At 32.2% G+C, this 24,240-nt stretch overlaps 1 protein-coding gene across 1 annotated transcript; it reads right to left on the bottom strand.

Moving 5' to 3' along the window:
* Positions 1-6,830: 6,830 nt before the first annotated feature.
* LOC127872307 (neuronal acetylcholine receptor subunit alpha-2-like) lies at positions 6,831-16,232 on the bottom strand. The gene is made up of 6 exons (XM_052415635.1): positions 16,038-16,232; positions 15,253-15,362; positions 13,595-14,052; positions 9,946-10,032; positions 9,225-9,343; positions 6,831-7,860 (listed from the first exon to the last, which is right to left on the bottom strand). Exons 1-6 carry the CDS (start codon positions 16,230-16,232, stop codon positions 7,405-7,407), a joined length of 1,425 nt encoding a protein of 474 aa, XP_052271595.1. The 3' UTR covers positions 6,831-7,404.
* Between the last annotated feature and the right edge of the window lie 8,008 nt (positions 16,233-24,240).

Below are 24,240 nucleotides of genomic sequence, written 5' to 3'. Positions count from 1 at the left end.
ATCATGCTCTTCTCCGCTGACCTACGACAATTTCTTTTGGGGTTTCCGAATGAACGAATCACGCATGCAGCACTTTAGGACGAGGTTTATAACGATTGTTAACGAGTTATTTGCTCATTTGCTGCAATTTCGATCGTGCACAGATCGTATCGCGATCCATACGACTGGTGGGGTTCGATCACACAAACCATGTGCTCCCGTACGCATCACTTATAACTTCATAATGTATGTGTATTTTTTACTTAAAAGCTTACTGATATTCAAATACAATTGTAATTGTTGTTTATTTTATGCTTTCCGGTGGTTTATAGAGAAATATCAATGAATTAAAACTTATCATTTTCACTGTTTGACGAAATGACGTCATTATCCCAGCGAAATTCTTTAGTTACACTCTTTAACAATGTATATAAACTGTGCAAAAAAGCATAAAATAAATAAAAAAAATTGTTCGATTCGGTGGAATATCGATTTTAATTCACTCGTGATCATAGAAAATATATATTTTCACTGGTTGCTGCGCCACTCGTGAAAATATTATTTTCTATGATCACTCGTGGAATAAAATCGATAATCCACCGAATCCAACAAATATCCTTTATTTATTATTATACGATCTGTTCTGTATAACACTCTGCAAGGTGAGATTTCAGTTGATAATATTTTACCAATTAAACACTTATAGCCGACAAAACTGGTGACACATTCCTCTGGCAAACACATACCACTTTATTTTAATATTTATTTTTAAAGGCAAACACACGGAATACATTTGTATTGTATTGCATCAAACGATAGCTTTTTCCCAAACGACAAAGGTGTGATTCATAAATAACTTCAGCTATAACATTCGAAATCATATTGTCCTTTGCAATGGCTTGATACTGCTAAAGATAATGATCGTCTCAGAGCATGCACAGAATAATCATGTTATAAGCGTGGTGATTTTTTATAGACAACGTTATGTATTTTTGTCATTTTGCCAATTTGCAAAGATTATTTAATTTAGTTGTGATAACAGAGTGTGTTCCTATAATTAAAAATTTACAGTTTAACCGTATAAAATGCCCATGACATGTAAATGTTAGTGGATCGATGCAAATTATTCAGATCATTACTCTGTACAGCGATAAAAGAATCAGGACGTCTTGTTTATTTCCTACATTAGTTTGTGTTGGCATTGTCGGATCAAATGATTACAGGTCGAAAATGCGTGACGGCGATATCAATATATTTCATTTTGTTAAATACACGAGGTATAAAAGTGTCAGACTGGTTGAAACCCAATACCTTAACGACGAATGGCATTTCCTGAAAACATATGTTTTTCATTTGAAATAATACCTTACAAACAGACAATTTAAGTATTTACATACATCTCAGTAAACAAAATATCATTTAAGCACAACCATTCTATAGTGTTTTTTGTAGCCTTAATGGACAAATGTTTTTAAATAACCATAATCTTATGTCACATACCAAAATGATTTAATGATTATTGTTTTCGCTTCGGTAAAGCTCCTTGAAAGATGATTTAATCAATATAAAATCAAGAGGTGGAAAAGTCATCCACATACAACTTAAATACATAAACACACACATAAGAGCGTTTTCGTATTCGAAAAAGGATCATTCATAAGCCAGCGTATGCGATCTAAATTTGATACACATGGTCACAACCGATTAATAAACAGTTAAACACTTAATCGGTTATAAATATTTTGGCTCGTGCAAATCAGAAGAAAATACAGGCGGTGCTGTGACGTCAGATAAAAAGTAACAACGCTTAGGTAATAATGTTGTGATTTTTATCGTGTATGCGTTATTTCGTTTATTATGCAAATTATAGAACCACCGATCATAAGTAAAATAAAAACGATCTTCTGCATTGGAATTTATTATGTCTGTAATATTCAATTTTTGCAGAGCAATTTGTATATGAAATTTGATTTACTCAATTTGAAACACCATTTTACCAATACCGAGATGTACAATAGGTTGGTTGGCGAAGTCTTAAAGGAAAAAACTAAAGTTAACGTTTAAGTTCGAAGGTCTGCCTCAACTTTACGCATTGCACAAAACGAAAGAGCTTCTATTTTTACATGAAAGTGTCCGATAAGATATCGTTAGTCGTATATTTCCATGAATTCAAAATGTAAACCATATTAATCTACATGTATAATACATCTGGGTAATATTAAAAGGATCTATGAAGCCCCGACATTTATTAATTCAATACTTTCATAATTTGATGATGTACCATTGTTCTTTCGTGTTTCAATCATTCAGTAATACCATGTGTAGTTGTTAATGTATTTTTAAAAAGGTATGATCATGACAATCATGCCTGTCCTGAAACGACTGGCGATGGCATGAGAAACGAAGAAAAACAAGTAAGCTACGGATGGAGTCGCGAAATCGCAGACTTAAGCTGAGTATCCAATACAATTTACTGTCGCTAACATAATTTACATTTCATTTACGGTAGTTATGTACCCGCCTTTTTGGTCGACATACATGGTGCTTCACCAGTCGTCCGTAAACTTTCCATTCCAACGATATCATCTTCCAATTGCTAGGCATATTTAAACGGAAATATTAGTGAATTATCCGTCTATGACCCTCTCAATATTATTCAAAGTGTTCCGTTCCGCTGCGAATTTATGTAAACGGAGATTAAAAAAAGATGTTAACATTTTAGAACACATAAAATCTTGTTCATTAAAACTAAAAGGTCAATGGATTTATATATGGTGTGTTCCGTCGTCAAATGGTTCTCTACGTATTTTCGTAAATACACGCCTCTTCACCGAGGGACCTCAATGTCTTTTATTAAATACAAAAGCATAATAACAGTAAAAATGTAACTGATATTCTTTTATAATCGATATGGTTTTATGTTGAAAAAAACTGTGTTGTCATCAAACCCCCTTTTTTCGAAACTGGCTACACCCAATTTAAACGGTGAGCGATATAAGGCCATCTTTGCGCACCTTTAAAGGTTAACTTGCATCTACGAAATACTTAATCGCGTAATTATCGTTAACGCTCAATCTGTACGTTGTTATGTATTGTATGATATTCCAACCATCAATGTTGACAATTTAAAAAAGGTCGATGTTTCTCAAGTGTGACTAATACGTTTTAACATGATCGATCTGCGTATTTAATTTTACTCTTCCAATCAAACATTAAAAATAATCATATTATTGTATTAAATTACCCATACAAAGTGTGTGAGTAATATTTGCCATATTAACCATTGCTTTGATATGAAAAGGGTGCAAAAGAGCAAGAATTTCTCTCTTGATAGAGTTTATGGAGTCTGATTGGTTGCTATAAAGTTTTGTTTCAAATGAAAACGCACATCTCCGACAGCAGTGCCCAAATTTTTGAAGACATTACTGTTCGTAAGAACTGTAAGTAGACTACCTACCTGATAGTATCAGTGGTTGGGGAAAACCAAATCAATATACAAAAAGGATGACTTTTATATATTTTCTAAACAGTATAGGCCCAGATTATCGATAGTGGTGGTTGCATGCATCACACATTTTTTAATAGCGCTTACAGGTTTTTATTGAGTTGTCTGCGTTAAAATATTTCACTTATTTGCACACCTCTAATCAATGCGTGATTTATTCATAGGCAGGCAAGGGGATGGACTGTTTAAGATCCGAAGATAACACATCAATATTCTTGAAGTTATTATGTGCTAGCGGAGTGACTGAAAATTGGAAAACGGTTTTAATTATTAAATCACGTGAAGGGTACGTTCTTTGTGTGATGTAACCATTATATCTTTGACAAGTACCGAGTGTTTCAAATGTAAATTACTAATGCCGTAGCGAATGAAAATTACATCATGTTAGATAAACCTGAAAGATAGTACACCAAACACACAGCCTAACATAACAGACATACAGCATACCATGACAAACGCACAGCAAACACTCAGTATATCATCACAAACAAACAATATTGCAAAACAAACAGACAGCATACTATCACAAACACACATCATTCCAAAACAAACGTACAGCACACCATCACAAACACACAGTATGCTTTGGCAAGCATTACGTATAGTATTTTAAGCACCTATCATATAGCCGATATATCAATGGTAACCAGAAGACAGAAGAAGTGTTCTATATAGAGGTACTTGGGTTATACAGCGGCATAATATGTGCATCTTTATTTAGACGTGTCATGTTTACAAGATAGCGTTTGACTGTTTTTCACCGTGTTTAACTCAGAAATAACTAATGACATTGCGTTAGTAATATTCAACTTTTCGTATAACCCAATGGATATATATATGTTGTTGATACAAAGAAATACACTTGTTGTTGGTATAAAGTGATTGTTTTTACTTCATAAAAAACGCACCTTTTCTGTGATTTATTTTGCTTACAAATAAAATATGAAGTGGCGACACATGTGTCTTTGATATGCATTGTTACACGGGACTATCAGTGTGTTGTGAACTAGTGTCTTTTTAGTCCGTTGCTAAGAACTACGAATCTATTAAAGCAGCGCTGTCTAAAATAGGTTTTGGAAGCACTAATTATTATCAGACAAAACACATTTGAACTATGTTTATAAAAAATGCATTCTGACCAGTTATGGCGAAATATAAATAAAACATTCGTCTTTCTTGTGAACACGGTTTGAATGTAACGAAAACGTTTATCAAGATTATCATACGTAGACTCCAGTGGCAAGACGTTAGATCCCTCCGACTTTTATTCTTAATTTACAGTTTCCCATTCGTTGAAGAAGGTTTACATTGTTTTGTTTTGTTTTGAACAGCGGAAGATAACAAAAATTATAAGAACATATAGAGGTACTTGGGTTTTACAGCGGCATAATATGTGCATCTTTATTTAGACGTGTCATGTTTACAAGATAGCGTTTGACTGTTTTTCACCGTGTTTAACTCAGAAATAACTAATGACATTGCGTTAGTAATATTCAACTTTTCGTATAACCCAATGGATATATATATGTTGTTGATACAAAGAAATACACTTGTTGTTGGTATAAAGTGATTGTTTTTACTTCATAAAAAACGCAACTTTTCTGTGATTTATTTTGCTTACAAATAAAATATGAAGTGGCGACACATGTGTCTTTGATATGCATTGTTACACGGGACTATCAGTGTGTTGTGAACTAGTGTCTTTTTAGTCCGTTGCTAAGAACTACGAATCTATTAAAGCAGCGCTGTCTAAAATAGGTTTTGGAAGCACTAATTATTATCAGACAAAACACATTTGAACTATGTTTATAAAAAATGCATTCTGACCAGTTATGGAGAAATATAAATAAAATATTCGTCTTTCTTGTGAACACAGTTTGAATGTAACGAAAACGTTTATCAAGATTATCATACGTAGACTCCAGTGGCAAGACGTTAGATCCCTCCGACTTTTATTCTTAATTTACAGTTCCCCATTCGTTGAAGAAGGTTTACATTGTTTTGTTTTGTTTTGAACAGCGGAAGATAACAAAAATTATAAGAACATATCTCAAACGTGCTTGTTATATTCAATTGGCGTTTGCACAATTCATGTTAAGTTAAAACAATGAAATGATATTTCTTCGATTCATGTTTTAATATTACGCATATTTTATAATGTAAACAATATTCCCTATAGTTAAATGAGCAATTATTTTAGCAACGAGGCAAGTGGTCGTTCAGCCATCAGGTTGTAAATTCAAGTGTCGTCAAGGGGCGTCGTCTATGTTTAGGTGTTATGTTTCTTGGTTGAATATGTTACATATACGTTACAATTGCGCATTTGTGTTCGTCTACTGCAGGTTTAGCTGATACGTAATATCGTTTTTATAATAATGATGATATAGGACAATATACTGGTTCCAGTATACTTAACATGTGGAAAAAAAGACACATTTTCGGGGTGTTGGTTTTCCGTTTTCTTTGTATAATACAATCGTGTTGACTGTAAAACGTTCCTAAACAAATTGTTTCCATAATAACTTCACAGATATTCGTAACAAAGCAACGCTTAATGATTACATTATTATTTTATATTAACACAACAACAGACACTCTACGTGTAACTGATAAAACAATACAAATAAATTAAGTGTACATCATATTATTCACATAATGAATATTCTATTTCATAAAATTATAAATAACGGAGAAATTTGTGAATCAACATTTGTTGAAGTCCAAAACTTGTTTTCCTTATTTCCACTAACAATTCCGAACAATAAAGGTAGGTTATTCGGCACATCTGCTTTTTTTGGTCACCAAATACGACTTATTTCACACTTTAATAGGGAGATGAAATTTCAAAAAACTTCGAAATGTCTATTATACTTTTTCTAGCGCCTATTTAGCAAATGTGTCCGAATGTACAAAAACTCAACGGAAGCACTCTTCCTGAATTGTTTAGGCTCGCTAGGGAACACAAATGTTCGTTCGGGTTATTGGAAACACAAACTGTTTATGCCTTGCAAGTAAATATTAAACAAATCTTTATATAACACAACATTTAGACAAGAAACCATTAACCGCATTGAAAATCTAACTAAATATTTCATACATACACAAAATGCTTCACGTACAATGATCCCAGATTTGCTTTTAAAAACGTACGGGTTACCATGTGTGTAACAGATTAATGATACTATTTGTATACAGATAAAATATAAAAAAGTAATATATATATATATATATATATATATATATATATATATATATATATATATATATATATATATATATATATATATATATATACAGTGCAGTATCATTATTGTCGAAACAATTGTAAAAACCCGTTGTGTGTGAGGTGAGGAAGAAATAAAAGTATTGCTTTTTTAAGGGGCCTTTTCACGTTTTGTCCATTTGACAAAATTAAAAGAAATATTTGAGATTCGCAAATTTTCGGTGTAGTTATTATATTTATGAGGAAACAGTAATACTGAACATTTACCGTGCTCTAAAATATCCATTAAATGCATCTTTGGCGATTTAAAATCCTGAAAATTATAAAGCGTTGCAACGCGAAACGATTGAATAATTTTGAGAGTTCTGTTGCTGTCGTTATATTTGGTGATACTACGATGATTGCTTATATAAAGTATAAAATACATCAGTCATCGTAAGAGCACGGATAGCGATAGACTTATAGCCGAGTAGTGTAAGCGATAGACTTTTACTGCAGTGGTCATTGGTTCGAGCCCAGTTGAGGGTGTTTTTTTTTTCTTTGTTTTTATTCTTGTTATTTTTACTGTAGCTTTTTACATCCAATGTTTACATTTATCAATATAAAGCATTCAATGACAAACTGCAATACATGCCAAAATCTGTGAAAAGGCCCCTTTAAGTAATGGTCAAACAAACACCATATATAAACATATTTTTCAAAAAATTATTACCGCGATGCCTATTATGTTTATCAGAAGATAGCATATAAAGAACACCCGGTCAGTGACACAACATATGACCTTCCATTCTCGCAGACATTTTTCCTTCTGATCCACTTTGGCCTTTTTGTTGCGGACTTGTTCCAACTCTTCCCTTATAAATCTAATATCGTCGGAAAGGTTTGGAGAAAACGTGATCTCGTGAATGTCGTCGCCAAGAAATATGCCATTCTGTTGTACGTCTTCTTTTGAAGACATTTCGAAGTTTTGGTTGCGGTTTTCTCGACCGTTGTCTAGGAGTTGCGCTTCCGAGTACACCATTTCGCAGGCGATAGTTTTCGTAGTTGAGTGGTATGCATAGTTGTTTTTGTTTGCATGTACAGGTTTTGACGGTTCGTTTTCTATAAGATCCTTCCTCAAACACAGTATGCGTGCAATCCCGTCAATCATCAGCTGAACAAAAGTTGATCTAATATATTTGATATCCCAAACATAACTGTAAATGCTAATTTAAATCTATCAGTATTAGTGCATAACGTTTTATTGCAGGTTTTTGGTTCTTGAAGATAATAACTGATAGTTCTCTGTGCAAGTTGGCTGGCGTGGAGTGGGGGTGGAATAACTAAATTTTTATCACTAAAAATGTTTTTTGAGAAAAAGTTTCGGATATATGTACGGATCACTACTGTTGAACAGTCATGGGGACAAAGATGACGTTTCAATTTACTGACGTGCATTGCGTACACCATTACTTGTTAAAAAATATATATAAAGTAGTAGCTAGAAATAAATGCATTCAGGCTACATAAAAATCGTATCTTAACGTAAATTTATGCTTTCTAGTTTTGTTGCTTACCTCTCCAATGCTTTGCTAACGCAAGGCTTCTGTTACAACTAATTCTATTATCCTATCAAAGATTAATATTGTTTAAATAACGTATACAAATTCAATTTCCCCTAAGTGTAAGTATATTTCTGTTTCATGAAAAATATTTGAGATACGCGTTCTTTCTATATTACATTGTGATAAAGCGAGCAGTTCTGTTGAAATTAGAAATGAGGCGATACTGATAACAGGCGCGATGGTTATTAACGCCAGAAGATTTACGCCAACTCAGTAATACTCAGTTCTGACATCACTATAAATAAGAAAAGTCTAAATAAGACATGTCATTAAAGAGATACCGCAGAAATGAAATAAATGACAAATAGGCTGATTATGAAAGAAAAACATTAATAGATGCATGCAATCTCTTTTAACTAAATGTATTACATGTATGTCTTACATTTTATCAATGTTATTGTATGGTAGCATTTACAATACCAGGTCGAGAGTAAATACGCATTACGAAATATGCAAAGTCAATCGCATTTATACGATCTAACAAGGCGTTTTTCCTATCGACTCATTATAGGTATCATTTCTGTGTAAAATATGTGTATGAATATATACCGGATTCATAAAAAATAAGATTTTTTTATAACTTGGTACAGCTTTGTATATCTTTAGTCATTCATACAAAACTAAACCCTTTTTATATGATCATCATCAGAAAAAAACATGATGATTTGTTTATTGAGAATAAATACAATATATTATATATGAATAAAACAACAATACACCGTGGAAGCGTTCTTAAGATCTCCCCCAAATACACCAAGTACTGGTTCTATGCCCAGGAAACGGACTCGAGAGCGTTTAAATAAGCCTTAGGCTTTTGATGCAATCGGGCTTAAATATATAGGTTTAAACTAATACAATATTTCTCATTTCATCTAATATATAAGGTCAGAAGGGAAGCGATTCGTGTACTTGCCATTCGAAGCCACTTTGGCGCCCTGTTGAGCCTGACTCCTCTGAAGAACATGTTGGCGACCACCGTTGCTAAGACGGTTGACATGGTGATCATCACCATAGACAGACAGAAATATGCACCTAGAGTTAAATTAACACGATCAATGTGCTTTCCATATCAGATTGCACATGAATAGATAAAGACGTAAGTGACGGTATGCCTGGACACTTTTCAGGTCTTAATGTTAAATAGCAGTCAATCAATGTTTTATTTGAAAACCTGAATGGCCAATTGATAACGCGTTTGACAAGGCAAAAACGTGCGGGTTTAAATAAGACAACATTAGTATTAACATGTTCTTTCTTGATATATTATGGAACTTTCAGATAATTCAAAATATTGAGTCAAAATATAAAATTATTGACCTTTTAAATTATATAAACATCACTAAAACAGACCACTTGTATAATAGGTATGAAAACACGAAAAGAAATATAGTACAATTCAATGGTTATTTACATTTTATAAAAATAATTACACAAATGGAAATATTTGTAATGATCTTATTTCAGAATTGCATTCTCAAGTATACGCTTTGATACAGTATTGTTCAATAAGAACGTTTTTATATCAAATTATTGGATACAACAATATTCGTGTATTAGTATTCATCCTGATATAACTGAACTTCTTATACATGAAAACATCAATTCAAAGTTCGTATCTGTTTTTTTATACCTACCAATTAACGGTATAGACTCCGCTGCTTTTGGCGTAGATTTAGACAAAACAACCAGAAGAAGGAAAAAAGCCATGAAGATGTTCATTCCTGAAAAAATGAACAAATTAGATCACTATCATAAGCAATATGTAAGTTCAAAAAAATTCAGTGAACAATGTATTCTTTTTAATTGTGTGAAATTTCATAGAATTATAAAATTTGATGAATACATGTTCATGCATTACAATATTATAATGTCATCATTAACAATGACATTTGACAAGTAAAACAAAATATCTTAATAAGACAAAAACAGTTTGAGAAGAAATCACGTTTTGCGTTAAACGGTAAAAGATCACATTTGCATGGAGAAGAACGCATATATTTAATCTATGTGAATAAAAAAAGTATTAAGGTAAATAATGAAGAGCATATAAGATTTACTTCCAATAATATAGTCTTGTCCTCAACTGTTATCTGACACTCAGCACACTTGAATCGCATTTTCATATTGCTGCCAATATGCAAATTATGCATATTAAATCAAATTATGTCTTTCAAATTATATGAAATAAGCATTTGTATTATTTCGGATCTCTTGATGGTATCAAAGTTGCTGCACATGGTAAAAACAATTTAGAATTAATAGACACAGCTATTCCGGCTAAGACATTTTTGAATCGTAGCCTTTCAATTCGCCTTTTACTGAATAGCCGTTTCTGTCGAATAGCAAATGTTTGTAATCAAAACATTTCGATGAATTCGATGACCAAGCAAACCACCCCAGAAATGGACATGTTTTGGTCATTTAATTATTTCAAACTGTCAAATAGTCTCCAAATGAATCGCCGCATCAAACCAGGTTTTGATGACTCGTATGACTTTTTGTTTCCTGTTTGTAATGTCTGCCTTAACTTAAAAAAAAAAACTAGATTACTTTTTACATGACTTCATTTCTACTCGAAGTGTTACATGACTGCTTTTACGCAGATTCAAAGAGTGTAAAATACAAGTGTAAAAGAGTGTAATAACAATATAAAAATTAATTATCAAGGAAAGGAAAAAGAAAATATGGAAAACTTTAGTAACATTGGGTGTTTTCTTAACATGCTATGATCATGCAAACAGTAATTGGACCGCTTTTCTATGTAACAAATTGGTGCGATGTTTCTTCAGGCGATCATCTGCGCTGTTGGAAAAAACTGTGAGTGAATAAAATTCACGACAAAAAGTCAGTTTCATGCTAGTCTGTAGAAATGTTTGTTTTTAAGGAGTAACATACACATTTCTGAAATGAACTTGAGTCACATCAAGAAATTGCATTTTGTAACACCCTTACAACAAACACAAATGACGATAACAACGTTAACAACGAGATCAAAATCATCGTGATATGTAACAACTAAGTTGACAGACGATATTTCTCATAGTAGAGATTTTTGTTTGCTTGTCTGTTTCTGATTTGTGCACATTGGTCTGTTAAGTGAGAAACGCAACCGTTTGTTTCGTTTTTAACGCTCCGATTATTTTCGATGGTAAATATCTCGTTGTTTTATTATCTTTTGGAAGCGTGTATATTCCATTTTTTTCTTCCGAAGAAAGACGTTATTTTAAAATATCTAAAGATGCAAAATATTATCTTAAGATGGGAACTGTAACATAATTATATACATGTTTTGGTATGCGATATGAAAAGAAGACAATATGACAATTTAAACATGATAGTAGTTTTGAGTAACCTACAAAATTTAGAAGGTAATTTTGGCGGAACCCAGAATATTGTCAAATTCAAGCATGAAAGCAATGCACAGGAAGGCAACATTATGAAGCTAAAAAATGCAGACGTCAGTTTCCTACACTCAATGGACGACATTCAAACAATGGATTCGTCAATTAACCAGTCGCCACCTGTCAAACAAATTTTCAAATCAGCCAATCAGATATCGGTTTTTCACACACCCCTCAGCAACGCTTATCTGGTCGCCATTATTTCCGACAAACAAAGCGTGTCGTACATATGGAATGGACGTAGTTTTTAAGAGTTTACACATATTTTATATCAAATTCCTGATAATTACTGTTTGATCATTATTCAAAATTGTAGGTGCTATATATACTTTATAAAAGGTCATTTTTTTACCTTTATTTCTTGTACATGTGAACGAGTAATGTGAAAACAAACACAATACATAGTTTGACCACAACAGCTGTGTGTTCTATAAAACGTGTTAAACCGTTGAATGCACAATATAATTAATCAGTTTAGGCAACATAATAATTGCCACACGTGCTTATTAATAATCACACCGTAAATGTCGATAAATAATAAATGACAGTATGTTTCGCGGATCTCAGAATTAAGAAACATTAAGGCATTGTTAGGTACTGTACACAGAAAAGAGAACAATTTAATTACTTGAATGATTTCCAATTATATATTTATTTTATGTGGATCATAAACAAGGGAAATTATTATAAATTGTAAGCTTAAATATTGTTTTAACTAAAGTAAAAACAGCAAAAAGGTGATTTCAACGCGTCTAAGCCAGCTTTAATGACTTCAAGTGTAAAATGTACGGCTTATAATACAACAGCAACAACATTTCTAATACAACATATATTGATACGGGGAGAAATGTGAACATTGCAATGAACATATATGGTTTATCTTGTTATAAATAAACAAATGCATCATATGCTTAATATATTCCATTCGAATGTTCGTGAACAGCACTGCAATACCAACATTTCATTTTTTCGATGGTGAAATGTAACTGGTTCGCATTAAAAATACATGAAATAAAATGCATATCAGACTATCTGTTAATGAAACCACGAAATTAGGCCTATATTTAATTATGGTTCCAATCAAAATGTAATTTATATATAAATAAAAAAGAATCGGTGCCTTTTAAAAATAAAAAAACAAAGATCGAAACATTTTTAATAAACAAAAAAAAACATAAGGATATAGATGCGTCATTTGCATTTAATAACACTATTTTCATTTTTTTTTTAAATTATATTAATAGCCTGCGGATACACTGTAAGGCTGTTTAATACAAATTCAAAATTAAAATGAAATAAATGCTCATTTTTACAACGGATTTTTATTCAACTCCCTATAATATGTATATGAAACGTTTCTGATAGTCAGTCTGTCGTTCACTCATTTATTTTGATTACGCCATTTCTCTCTAAAGCATTTATGATTGTATTAAAGTTTTACAAAGGAGTTTAGTTTAGTGTGCAGCTTTAACAATTTATATTGTAGAAAATAGCATGATACATTGTTACAAATTTAGTTACAAATATAGTATTTCACTCGCCTAATCCGCTATCATTGCGATCTGCTTGTCGGAGTTTTCTAATCACTACACGTCGTGAATATATGGGCGGAACGATCGATAATTTGGCGAGTGGTCAATTGTGATGGTATATTAATACTGAAATACTTGCCAAAAACGTGAGACATACCACACTACAAATACGACGTACACTATATGTTGTTTTAAGCTATATATGAAACGTACTTTTACAAGGAATTTATTGCAACGCGACATGCTTAACAGCGTGGAAAAAAACGCCCATTGAAACATGCAACAAATACAATTCACATCTCATGCATTCATTTGATATACAAAGTAAATATATTAGTGCAAAGTCTCACCAAGCATCAGTTTAGCGGGAGCTTCAGGCGGAACCCAGAAGATAACCAGCGTCAGACACGAGAGCAAAGCACAAGGGATTAACACTATGAATCCGTAAAAAGCCGTCCTGCGTTTCAGGCGCATGTAGAACATAAGGTCTAAGAAAGGAGTTTCTTTGCAGCACTCGTACAGCTTAACATTCCTTTCCGCTCTGTTACCTATTATATCCCATTCATTTCCTGGCACAAAGTCATCAACCATCAACTGTTCTTTGCCATCGAAAAATTTCAAGTCCATTTTGGTCCCATCATGAGTCCATGACCCAAATTTTAGATGACATTCGTTTTCATCGAACGGAAAATATTTAGTGTTGAATGCACAGGTACTCTTTAAAATAGCCTGTGGCATCCAAAGAATGGTTCCATCACTGAAGATATTCACTAACGCAGATCGCTGCTCTTTAAGCCGGGAATCGGCGCTGTCAGAAAGTGACATGGGGATATGCAAACAATTAGTTCAACAATTATCGAAACTGTAAGTTGTTACATTAAAATAAAACATTCATCGAAGAGAGTCAGCGATTGACAAAAACTGTATACGTAGCGTTGATGTTGGATATCTTAAACTGATCAGTTCAATGAAACATTAAACATTCATCGAACAGAGTCAGCGATTGTAAAAAACTGTATTCAAGTAATTAAATTCGAATTATATATTAAAAATGTAAATGCATGTTGTTATTGATTGCTAAGCTTAATAATCACCAATGCTCTGCGTTCTACGTCGCTGTGACAACAACATGTATGTATTGTTTGCACAAAAATAACATTGAAAATGCCTTTGTTAACGACGTTACGAATGTGACAGAGTCCTAAATTCAAATGACATTTGTTTCAACCAACCCGAGGACTTTAAGCAAAATATAAAAGCTATTGTTTTTTTTGAAAGTCCAGGTTAATTTTTCGATCATGTAACTATATTTGGCTATATTAGCTAAAGTTACATGAAATTCACGAACATTTTTTCAAGACACACCCTTAACAGATATGTGTACGATTTTTGCCATTAAACATCATGAAAATTTAAAAAGCTTTTGTTTCAAAATAAAGAATGAAAACAGTTTTGCCGACCCTACTTTTTTATCCTAAGTTAGTTGGATCAAAAACATTATGTTTGGCTTTTACAAGTTTTGTCGTGGTACGGCTTATATCTGGTTCATTTAAAACTACTAGCAAATATTAAGCATCATATACATTGTATTATAACGATGACGCTAATCAAAACATTTATGTTTATTATGTATCAAGTTACCTCCACAGAAGATAGATACACAGCTTAAGAGAGTTTTTGCTTTATGCGATTTTTTCTAGCGTGGATACCTGATGTATGGTTTATAATAAGTTATGGTTTAGTAAACATTGCATCTCTAGGACAATTGTGTTACCCGAAACAGTTTACATGTCGTGAATGCGTGTTCGACTGTACAAACAACAAAGTATTTGGTATTGTATAAAATCTATGTTCTTTGATTTTTTTAAATAGGATTATTTTTATTCTAGGTTTGTTATTCATCAAAGTGTTGTGTATTATGATTTCTGTATAGAATGTTTGTATTCTTATAGAATGTACGAACAGCCTGAATATTGTGATCCCAATAAACTCTATTATTGCGACTTACAAATTGTATAACACAATATCCGGAAGCCAGATATCGTCCGGGGAAACCATGATTTTGCTGATATCATCGAATTGCTTTGGATCCCACGTCAACAGCGCGTCCTTCCATTGCTGTAACGGATTGAAACGTTATTTAGAATATGTTCGAATATTGTACTGAACGTTTATGCGTGATCGCTCAAAGTTATCTAAATATTGATTTTGTTTTTCGCTCTATAGCCACAGCAAGTTAGTTTAATGTACTGCTTTTGAAACATAATAATTTAATCGCGAGCAAGACAAATTCTTAACAATTGAATGCCATGTATTCCTCTTAATGACAACAGTTTTATTTTGAAAGGTTACATGAGTTCAGAGGTTTAATATATAAAATATAGATATTAAGCTTGACGAAAACTAAACCGACGAAGAATATTCTAAATGTTAAGTGTTAAGTCTTAAACTATTTTGAAGCCTTGGCCACGAACCACTGTGTCAGACAAACAACGCAGTGTGAAATCACAATGCTTTCGACTTAAGTTTTCGAAACAAATCTCGACGCTGGATCGACAGAAGATGGCGAAAACCTGTTTGTCACCATTGCTAAGAAATGTATACTAGTATCGTGTATTGTGTTGCGCTGACTTTAATGACGTCGGACGTAATTTAAAAAAATAAAATATGAATAATATATTACATACTATTCAAGCATCATAGAATACTTACGTATGTATAACATCATAGAATACTTACGTATGTATAACATCATAGACTACTTACGTATGTATAACATCATAGAATACTTACGTATGTATACCAAACATTCGTCTCCAGGACCTGGTTCTTCTCGTCCACATTCATTATCTGAATCAGACTCAGTCCAAAGTCTACAGAGATAATGTCAGAGGTGTTTGTGACAGGTCTGCCAACCGTAGTGTATAGCATGTATCGCTCCAGAAGGCATTTTATCAGGGCCTTCTCCTTCGACACATTTTCATACATCGCCAAATTGATTGAACATTCTTCCAATCCTAAAAATGATCGTTTGTAAATTAAAAACACTGGGTGCAGGAAAATGGCATTTACGTTACATAAATTGCAGTTTAATTTATTTACATAATATTTTTCGTTAAGAACATTATTTAGAGATAAATTATTTTACATGCATTGGGTCATTGCGAAAAAATAATAACAAACAACAACAGGATAATTATAAGTACATACACGCTTAGTAAGAAGCTTCATTTTTACCGAAATACTATTGGTTTGATTTTTAAACACAACCCGCTCCTCGTTTACCGAATCTTCAGTTTACAATTCGATCAAACATGTATAGACGGTTGTAATTTTCTTTCTCTTCTGTCTTTTACTCAGTTTCGTATCCAGTATGGATAAATATAAATTGATTTATATTTTATAAAAAAGAATGGAATATATACGGGGAAAGACTGTGTTTAGCGTTCGTTCACTCCTATGATGCAAACTAATTATTTGAATACAAAAAAATGCATTCCTAACCCACGGAATGGTTCCAACTAAACCGTTTATTTCATATCATGAAAAGAAAAACTAGGAAACAAAACGACATTTGAGTCCATTTCAATCATAATCCCCATCATCTCATCTGCCATCTTGCTGTGAAAAGTAAATATACTATTAATAATTAAACGTTGCAAGCATATCTCATCAAGAGGTTTATCGAGTAATAATACTGTTAATACCAATCTCTGTGATATTCTTCGATTTTGTAAAGTATTTTGACTCAATCAAATATGTAAAAATTGCAAACGCTAACATAAAATATAATTAAACGCGAACAAATATTCACATAAAATACAAAACGCGCTTGTTGGACATGTAAGTGCTAAACTTGCGCGGAAAAATTAGTTCGACACTTACTTTATAAACAACAAATATGATAATGTGTTTTATACGAGCATCAAATGTTTAAAGAAATATTTGTTTTTATTTCCCCGTTCAAAAATATGAACATTCCGGTTCACGTGCAACGAGGCGTCGAAGTATTTTAAGTGAAATACGTTTCTTTAGATATTAGTTTTGGCATGAGGGTGAAACAAGGAAAATATAATCTCAGCCTAGGGAAATCACTGTTGAACTTGAAAGGACGTGCGTTCATACATCAACATCCGAAAATGGAAATTCACACATTAACTTGAGGAACAAAATTAAATATTTAACGGATAATAAAACAACAGTATTATAGTCCCATATATTTTGCGCAATTGTTCACCAATTTACGTCGAGGTAGCAGTTTTGAACAATCAGGTAACTTAGAAGATTTAAATAAAAGAAGAAGTATCTATAGTAAATGTTACGCAGCAATTTACAAATATATTATGTTGAATCGTATACATATACTGCTAAACTAAATGTCGGCCTTACCACAAGACGTTGGCAGGATTTTGTGATTCAATTATCTATGCATTCACTTCGGCACAATATTTATAAGATATCGTCCAATGAATTTTTAAGATATAGCAGTAAGCCCAGTTGTTTAAATTGCAGTTTGTTAAATGCATGTGCTTTAATTCTGTATCTTATTGAATGGAAATTGGTGACACGCCTTCAATAAAGGACATGCAATTCAAACTTCGTTTATACAATAACAGGGTGCAGGATCAACGGGGTTCACATAGTTTGTAAAAGCAGCAAAAACTGTCTTTTATGCACTAGTTACAATTCTTAAGAAAAAATGTTTTTTTAACATTTATTTGAAAGCAATCATCACTTACGTGTGTGTTTTTTACATAAGCGTATAATTGTTAACCCCATAAGTCACGTGATCCTACACCCTGATCAACTTGTTCATTATATTTCGTGACTCACAATCATCTACATCGATTATTGTTTATCCATATAATTATTCGAGGTTCGCAACATCTTATAAGTATCCCCCCTCCCCGCTGCAATATTCCCAACTCACCACCACGGTCAATAAGCCAGATAAGAAACGCGTGCGAATAAGCATTAATATTCAATTATCTTATTTACAGATCAGTTGTCCAATAATACGGAGAGAGCTATATCTGTGATCAATGTGTCGCTTTTTCTGATGGTTATTCCCAAGTATTAAATAATTCAGATTCATAGATCTCATTTTTTTTATTTGTGCTTCACCTGCTGTTTTAGTGTTTTTACAGGTTTGGTATGACGTCGATTCTGATGCATGAGGTAAATGTAAAGTGTCACTATTACTTAAAATGAAAAAATGGTTTCCACAAAGAAACACAAGTTTTATAAATTATTGTCCGCCTTCAACATAGATGCGGTGCATCAAAACGTCATTTGAGATTGCAGAAATCTAAATATAGATATATAAATGGTTTCCGCTAAACAATTTAATACAAAATTTAATTATTCTCTTACAACAATTTATATAAATGCCTTATATCAATATATGTCAAGGCATTGCTTATTGAGTATGTGGGATTCAGTTGCATATTGGGTATATGGGATCCAGTTGCATATCGCCTGTTGGTGCAAAAAAGGTACCATGCGACAATAAAATTAGAAGGAGCATGGTACCTTTTTGCGCCAACGGGGCGATATTGGGTATGTGGGCTCAAGTTGGATATTGGGAATGTTGGATCCGGTCGCATATTGGATATGTGGGATCAAGGCAAAGGTAATTGTTAGTATTAGATAGGTTAGTATTAAAGAAATGTTTGTACTGGAAGCAAATTAATCAATGTTAATGAAACTGTATAAATGGTTTCCTTATCACCAGGGATTAAACATATGATGAGTGTGATTTAGAGTAATGTTACTGTTACTTAACATAATAGAAAAATTCTTTGTGCTGTATATCTCGATAACGTATTTAGCTAATGGTTAATAAGCACATATACATACTATAAAAACTTCATTTCAAGTGTGTGCATCTAGGTCAATGTCAACATTCAAGTCCACTTTGAAAAAAAATGGGAAAAAGGTTTAAATTTAAAATGAAGGTATATGTGTCTCGTATAATAATTTGCAATATTCAAAAGAGTGAACAAATTACATACTAACAAAACAGTTTTATTAAACACAAAACAATAAACTCTGACAAGAATGAGAAAGTCGACCGCACTGTCCTTCGACAACTATTGCTATTTTTTAATTTGGATATAATTATAATAATCATTGACACCTAAAGTTTAACATTATTACAGAAACGGAAATGTCTGATTCGAACATTCGAGATCCACCTTATTACGTGTTTGTTTAAATGATATCAAGACTATTGTTCTTTGCACACATACACTTGGAGACTTTTTCTTACGTTAAAGGAACCCACCTTAAATGATGACATTAAAATAATTTCGAATAGTTTTGCGGTTCACCATTTGCACGTGAAAAATACTAAATTATACATCCCCTATATGCTAAAACGGCCAATCGTCACGGATGAATGATTTTATCATGAGCTTCATCAGCATGTAGTCAAATGATCACATTAAAAATTTTATTTCAAAATCTTAACTCCTAACAGAGATATTCAAGTTTGAAGAATAATGCGTCAGAAAAGTCTCCAAGTGTATACAAAGGCTTTATAAATTACAAACACTTTCAGTTGCTTTTGTTGATTTAAGATGTTTGTGACGAAACAAATCATGTAAAAAAGCTTGGCCATCTTATAATTTAATAAATGGAAAGTTACTTTTTGTAAAACATGAATGTGTCATGAACACTTGTAGCTGCTGCATTTTTGCATGACTCGTGCTTTATGCACAGATGGGGAACATTATGAGTTGAATCGAATCAACCAAACGTTATTAAATAATACATGCAAATTGTGGAATAATCACGTAATCTAAGAAATGTCATGTAAAGCTAAGTGGAAGTACTGGTTTTGAATACGCCATGGGTTTTACGTATATTGGGTATAAATGCAATTCATTTGCTGCACAATTGTATCTCGTGTAGTCTCTAAAATAGATGCATTTCCTATCAATTAAACGTAACATGTAATACTGCAAAATTGTTTAAGTAGGTTGATATGTTTTGTGAATCTGAATATATTTAATTACCAATCTTATTTTACGTAAGCTTCGATGTTCTTCCATAAACCGATTGCGCAAGCAAATTAATCAATAAAACCACTTCCACAGTAAGTGGCGATTAAATTAAACATAAATAGAACAGCGATACCATTTACATTATCAAGCAAAATTGAAAGTCACATTTATTGAAACATGATAATAAAAGATAAAATGAACTGACGAAGTGACTGTCATCTTGCTTTCACTTCATTGTGAACAAATTCAGTTGTCATTCCCTTAGAATTTTAACAACAACAATGTGCTAATAACTGTTGTTACAATAGTATTGATTTGATTTCATACTTTTCTTGCTGCCAAGAAAAACATTTACAAAAACAGTGAATTGAACCCAGTCTACAGAAATTTCTTCGCAAACAAAACACACTCGTCTCGAAAAGATAAGTCATTAATGCATCAACATAATGGTATAACTGTTGAGTGTTTCAATTTCCGGTTAGTTCCCAATAGAGTTGAACCGTGTGAATTTCCGTCACTTACAATGATTAACTTGCATATATATTTTACCGACTCTCGACAATGCGTATAGCGGTTTTCATGACAAATGGACTAGATAACCATAAAGGACAGTTGAGGATGTTTAACACACAAACATTATAAAAGAAAATAAAAATGGTTGTTAAGTTCCGCATTTTGCACTGTATTTAACATTACGAATAGTTCTATGAAGGCTAGTGATGATAAAATACCAAATTTATAATGTGTCTATTCACATTGGCGTTGTATGAAACCACTTACCATGTATTAAAAACATTATAAGCAATACTAGCTTGAATTTTATTAAATACATGTGAAGCTGAAAATGTATCATAAAGATCGAAGATTAACACGCACAATTTGGGATTTCAATAGCCGTGTATGCTATACGAAAACCTGCTCCTTAACAATCTGCCAACATTTGACTTGTTTCCTTGTTGCGAGTAATAGTCTACACACATTTTCTCATCATGGTTCCTTGTTTAATAGTTAAATGAATGCTGAATTGTTAAGAATTCATTACTATGCATACTCATTATCCCATTATATTGCACAGTAATGTGTTGTCTGAATTAATTAATTAATTACACAATCGAAACAGAACTATTTGTTATTAATACCTAATTTATTATCCAATCAGATTTCAAATAAAAGGTTACAATAAATTGTAAGATGTCAATATAATTTATTATTAATCAAACTGCGTTTACGCACGAATTCAATTGCCAACGATCGATTCAATGTCTACAACTTTTCTGTAAAGGAAGCATGCTTATTATTTGGTTTCTTCAGCATACTTATATGAAATCAATTTACAAAAAATCTTGAGTCAATGAACATTCTCTCTTATGTATGAACCACTAGATGTGCTATCTGTAAACCGTATTTATGCAAGTATTGGAAGTTGATGGGCACTTCATATGTTTCTTTTCAGACGTATACTCAAATATCAGATTTTCAATTCTTATGTCATTATAAGCCTGAGTATCGTGGTTGAAATTAATTCTATCAGTTCTACAAATTAAAACGGTTTAAAGATTTTTTTTCCCTAAATTCATCTTAAGGCTTGTTGTACCTTTATGACAAGAACAATTGTCATTAATAACGTGATAGATAATTGTCATACGCATTGACAACCTTACAAAATGTCCTCTTTATCGATGATAAAAATGAATTAACGTGCTTAAAAACGGAGTAGCCGGCAAAAGATAGTATGCTTATATAATAGTGATAATTTGGTCATTGACATTGTACGATTCATAAAAAACAAATAACATATATAGCACAATCCATTAAAAATGCGAAGATTTCATAATAAACCAGTTATAAATTCTAGGCCAAGATCCCCTTGTGAAACAGTCATAGCTCCTCTGATTCTGAAATGTGAGTCTTTCAAAACTTAAACTGCAAATAAACATGTTTAAGAAATGCTGACCATACTTGAATATCTTAGTCACTCGTTTGAAATATTGAATGTACACGCAATTGGAACGTCATTTACACTTTGACTGTTTCAAATTCCAATTATAAATACACTGGTTTCATGGTGCATCAATTGCGGAGGATTCGTGTCAATTTCATTATATATACATGTAAAACAATGTTTGACAAAATCAAAACGATTTTTTTTCGAGGTTCGAAGCAGATACATACATATATATATATTTATCGTTACACGCTAGGCTACATTAATGTATAATAGGTATTTCCTTGTCTATTTTAGGGAAATTCCTCTTAAATAAAAGGCAAACGGATAAACAAATTCTCTCCCTAGAACGTTTCGTGAGTTTTTAAGATATATGATCTGTATATGAATACGACTATTAAAACAGTATTCTTATCAATATAATTTGATATCATCCAAAATGAAATTTTTCTCTGGTTCTGTATACAAATAAATATTTAATATATTTTCTTTTATATACTTTATTGAACAAGTCTTGATTTTCGTGATCTTATGCTACATGTACCTTAAAGTAAATAATTGCTAAAACAAGAAACCCTAAGCAAAGTACCATATAAATAATATCTTCTTCACTTCCCAGCCAAAACCCTAAACTATGTACAAACTAAATAATACTTTCTACATCTTCCAGCCATAAATCAAACACATTCAATTAGATTTAATCAGACGAGAGACAGATTACTTATGAAACTACGTTATCATCACAAAAACTCATCGCCGCCATAGAATACCTTCCATCGCTATTATGGGTTTGTACTGCGCGAGTATCAGTTAGGCTTTGTTTGGTCGTGGCTTCACAATTTTCAGCAGCAGCATCGACACTATATGCATTTGGTTGACTTTAATGACCAGTGAATTCAATTATATTACTTGTAGCTGTTCAATTCAACTGCAAGATATCACATACAGTTGACATATACAAAAACAACTACCGATTTCCTATTCTATAATCCAAAAGGCACTGGAGAAATGTAGACCTATACATTTTTAGCCCTGTTATAAGTTTGCGAATACATTTAATAAAATTGTGTTCAATTAACAATTCTTAAAATCATTGCTCATAGATGTGTGTGTACGTATAATTAAGTTAATTAAGTTAAGAGAAGAGTACGAATCAGTAATACTATACTTCTGATAAAAAAGAAAACATCTGAATATGTGTAATATGTGTAATTTTGCATAATTAAGGCTAAAATTTTGTTGTTGACTTACCATACAGCACCATTATTGTTAAAACGTTTTTTTTTTAATTTAATAAATTTTATAATAAAAATTGCTTTGAAAATACACATTTTTACTGTACGGTGTATTGTACAAAAGCTTCAATTAATTGTTGATTCATAAACGTGAACGTAAATGTAAGTGTGGTTATAAGAAATTTCATTTGCTAGTTGCAAGACTTGAACTTAAAAAAACTTTTTTCCATGAATCAATTCTCAAAACACCACAGCAGTAAAACATTCATATATAAAACGTGTTAAATGCAAGTTATTGCCATACTTGCGAATGCATATGTTTCAAGGAGTTGTTACACAAACAGAAATGTTTTATCTTAGAATATTGCGTCCTTGCTGACGTTAGAAGCATTTAACAAAAATACTCAAGGTGTTTATAGTCTAGTTTTATTGTCTAAGACAACTCTGCGTAAACGTAGAATGTAATATTTATATCCAGCAGCAGCAAATGTTCGCACACAATTAAGGTTTTATATCTTCATAGAGATATTGCAGTTGGTCCCAGATGGTATGCATTACATTCTGTTTTAAGGAATAAATACAAACCCTATATGATGATTCCCATGTGATGCATACTTAAGAACGAAATGGAAGCACGTAACGACTAAGTGATGGCTGACAGATCTTAACACAAGCTAAGGTACCATTACCGTGAGTATTTGGTCATGTTTTGTTTTCTCTTTCCAATCGAAAAAGGGTAATATATATCCGTGTTTACCTCAACTATGATCAATAAATCTTTTGTAAAGCATACATACTTTAAAGTTTAA

The sequence above is a fragment of the Dreissena polymorpha genome, chromosome 3 (genome assembly GCF_020536995.1).
Source record: "Dreissena polymorpha isolate Duluth1 chromosome 3, UMN_Dpol_1.0, whole genome shotgun sequence".
Classification (NCBI taxonomy): Eukaryota; Metazoa; Mollusca; class Bivalvia; order Myida; family Dreissenidae; genus Dreissena; species Dreissena polymorpha.
The sequence above is the reverse complement of the archived record's forward strand: the minus strand, read 5'-3'. Positions and strand labels throughout refer to the sequence as shown.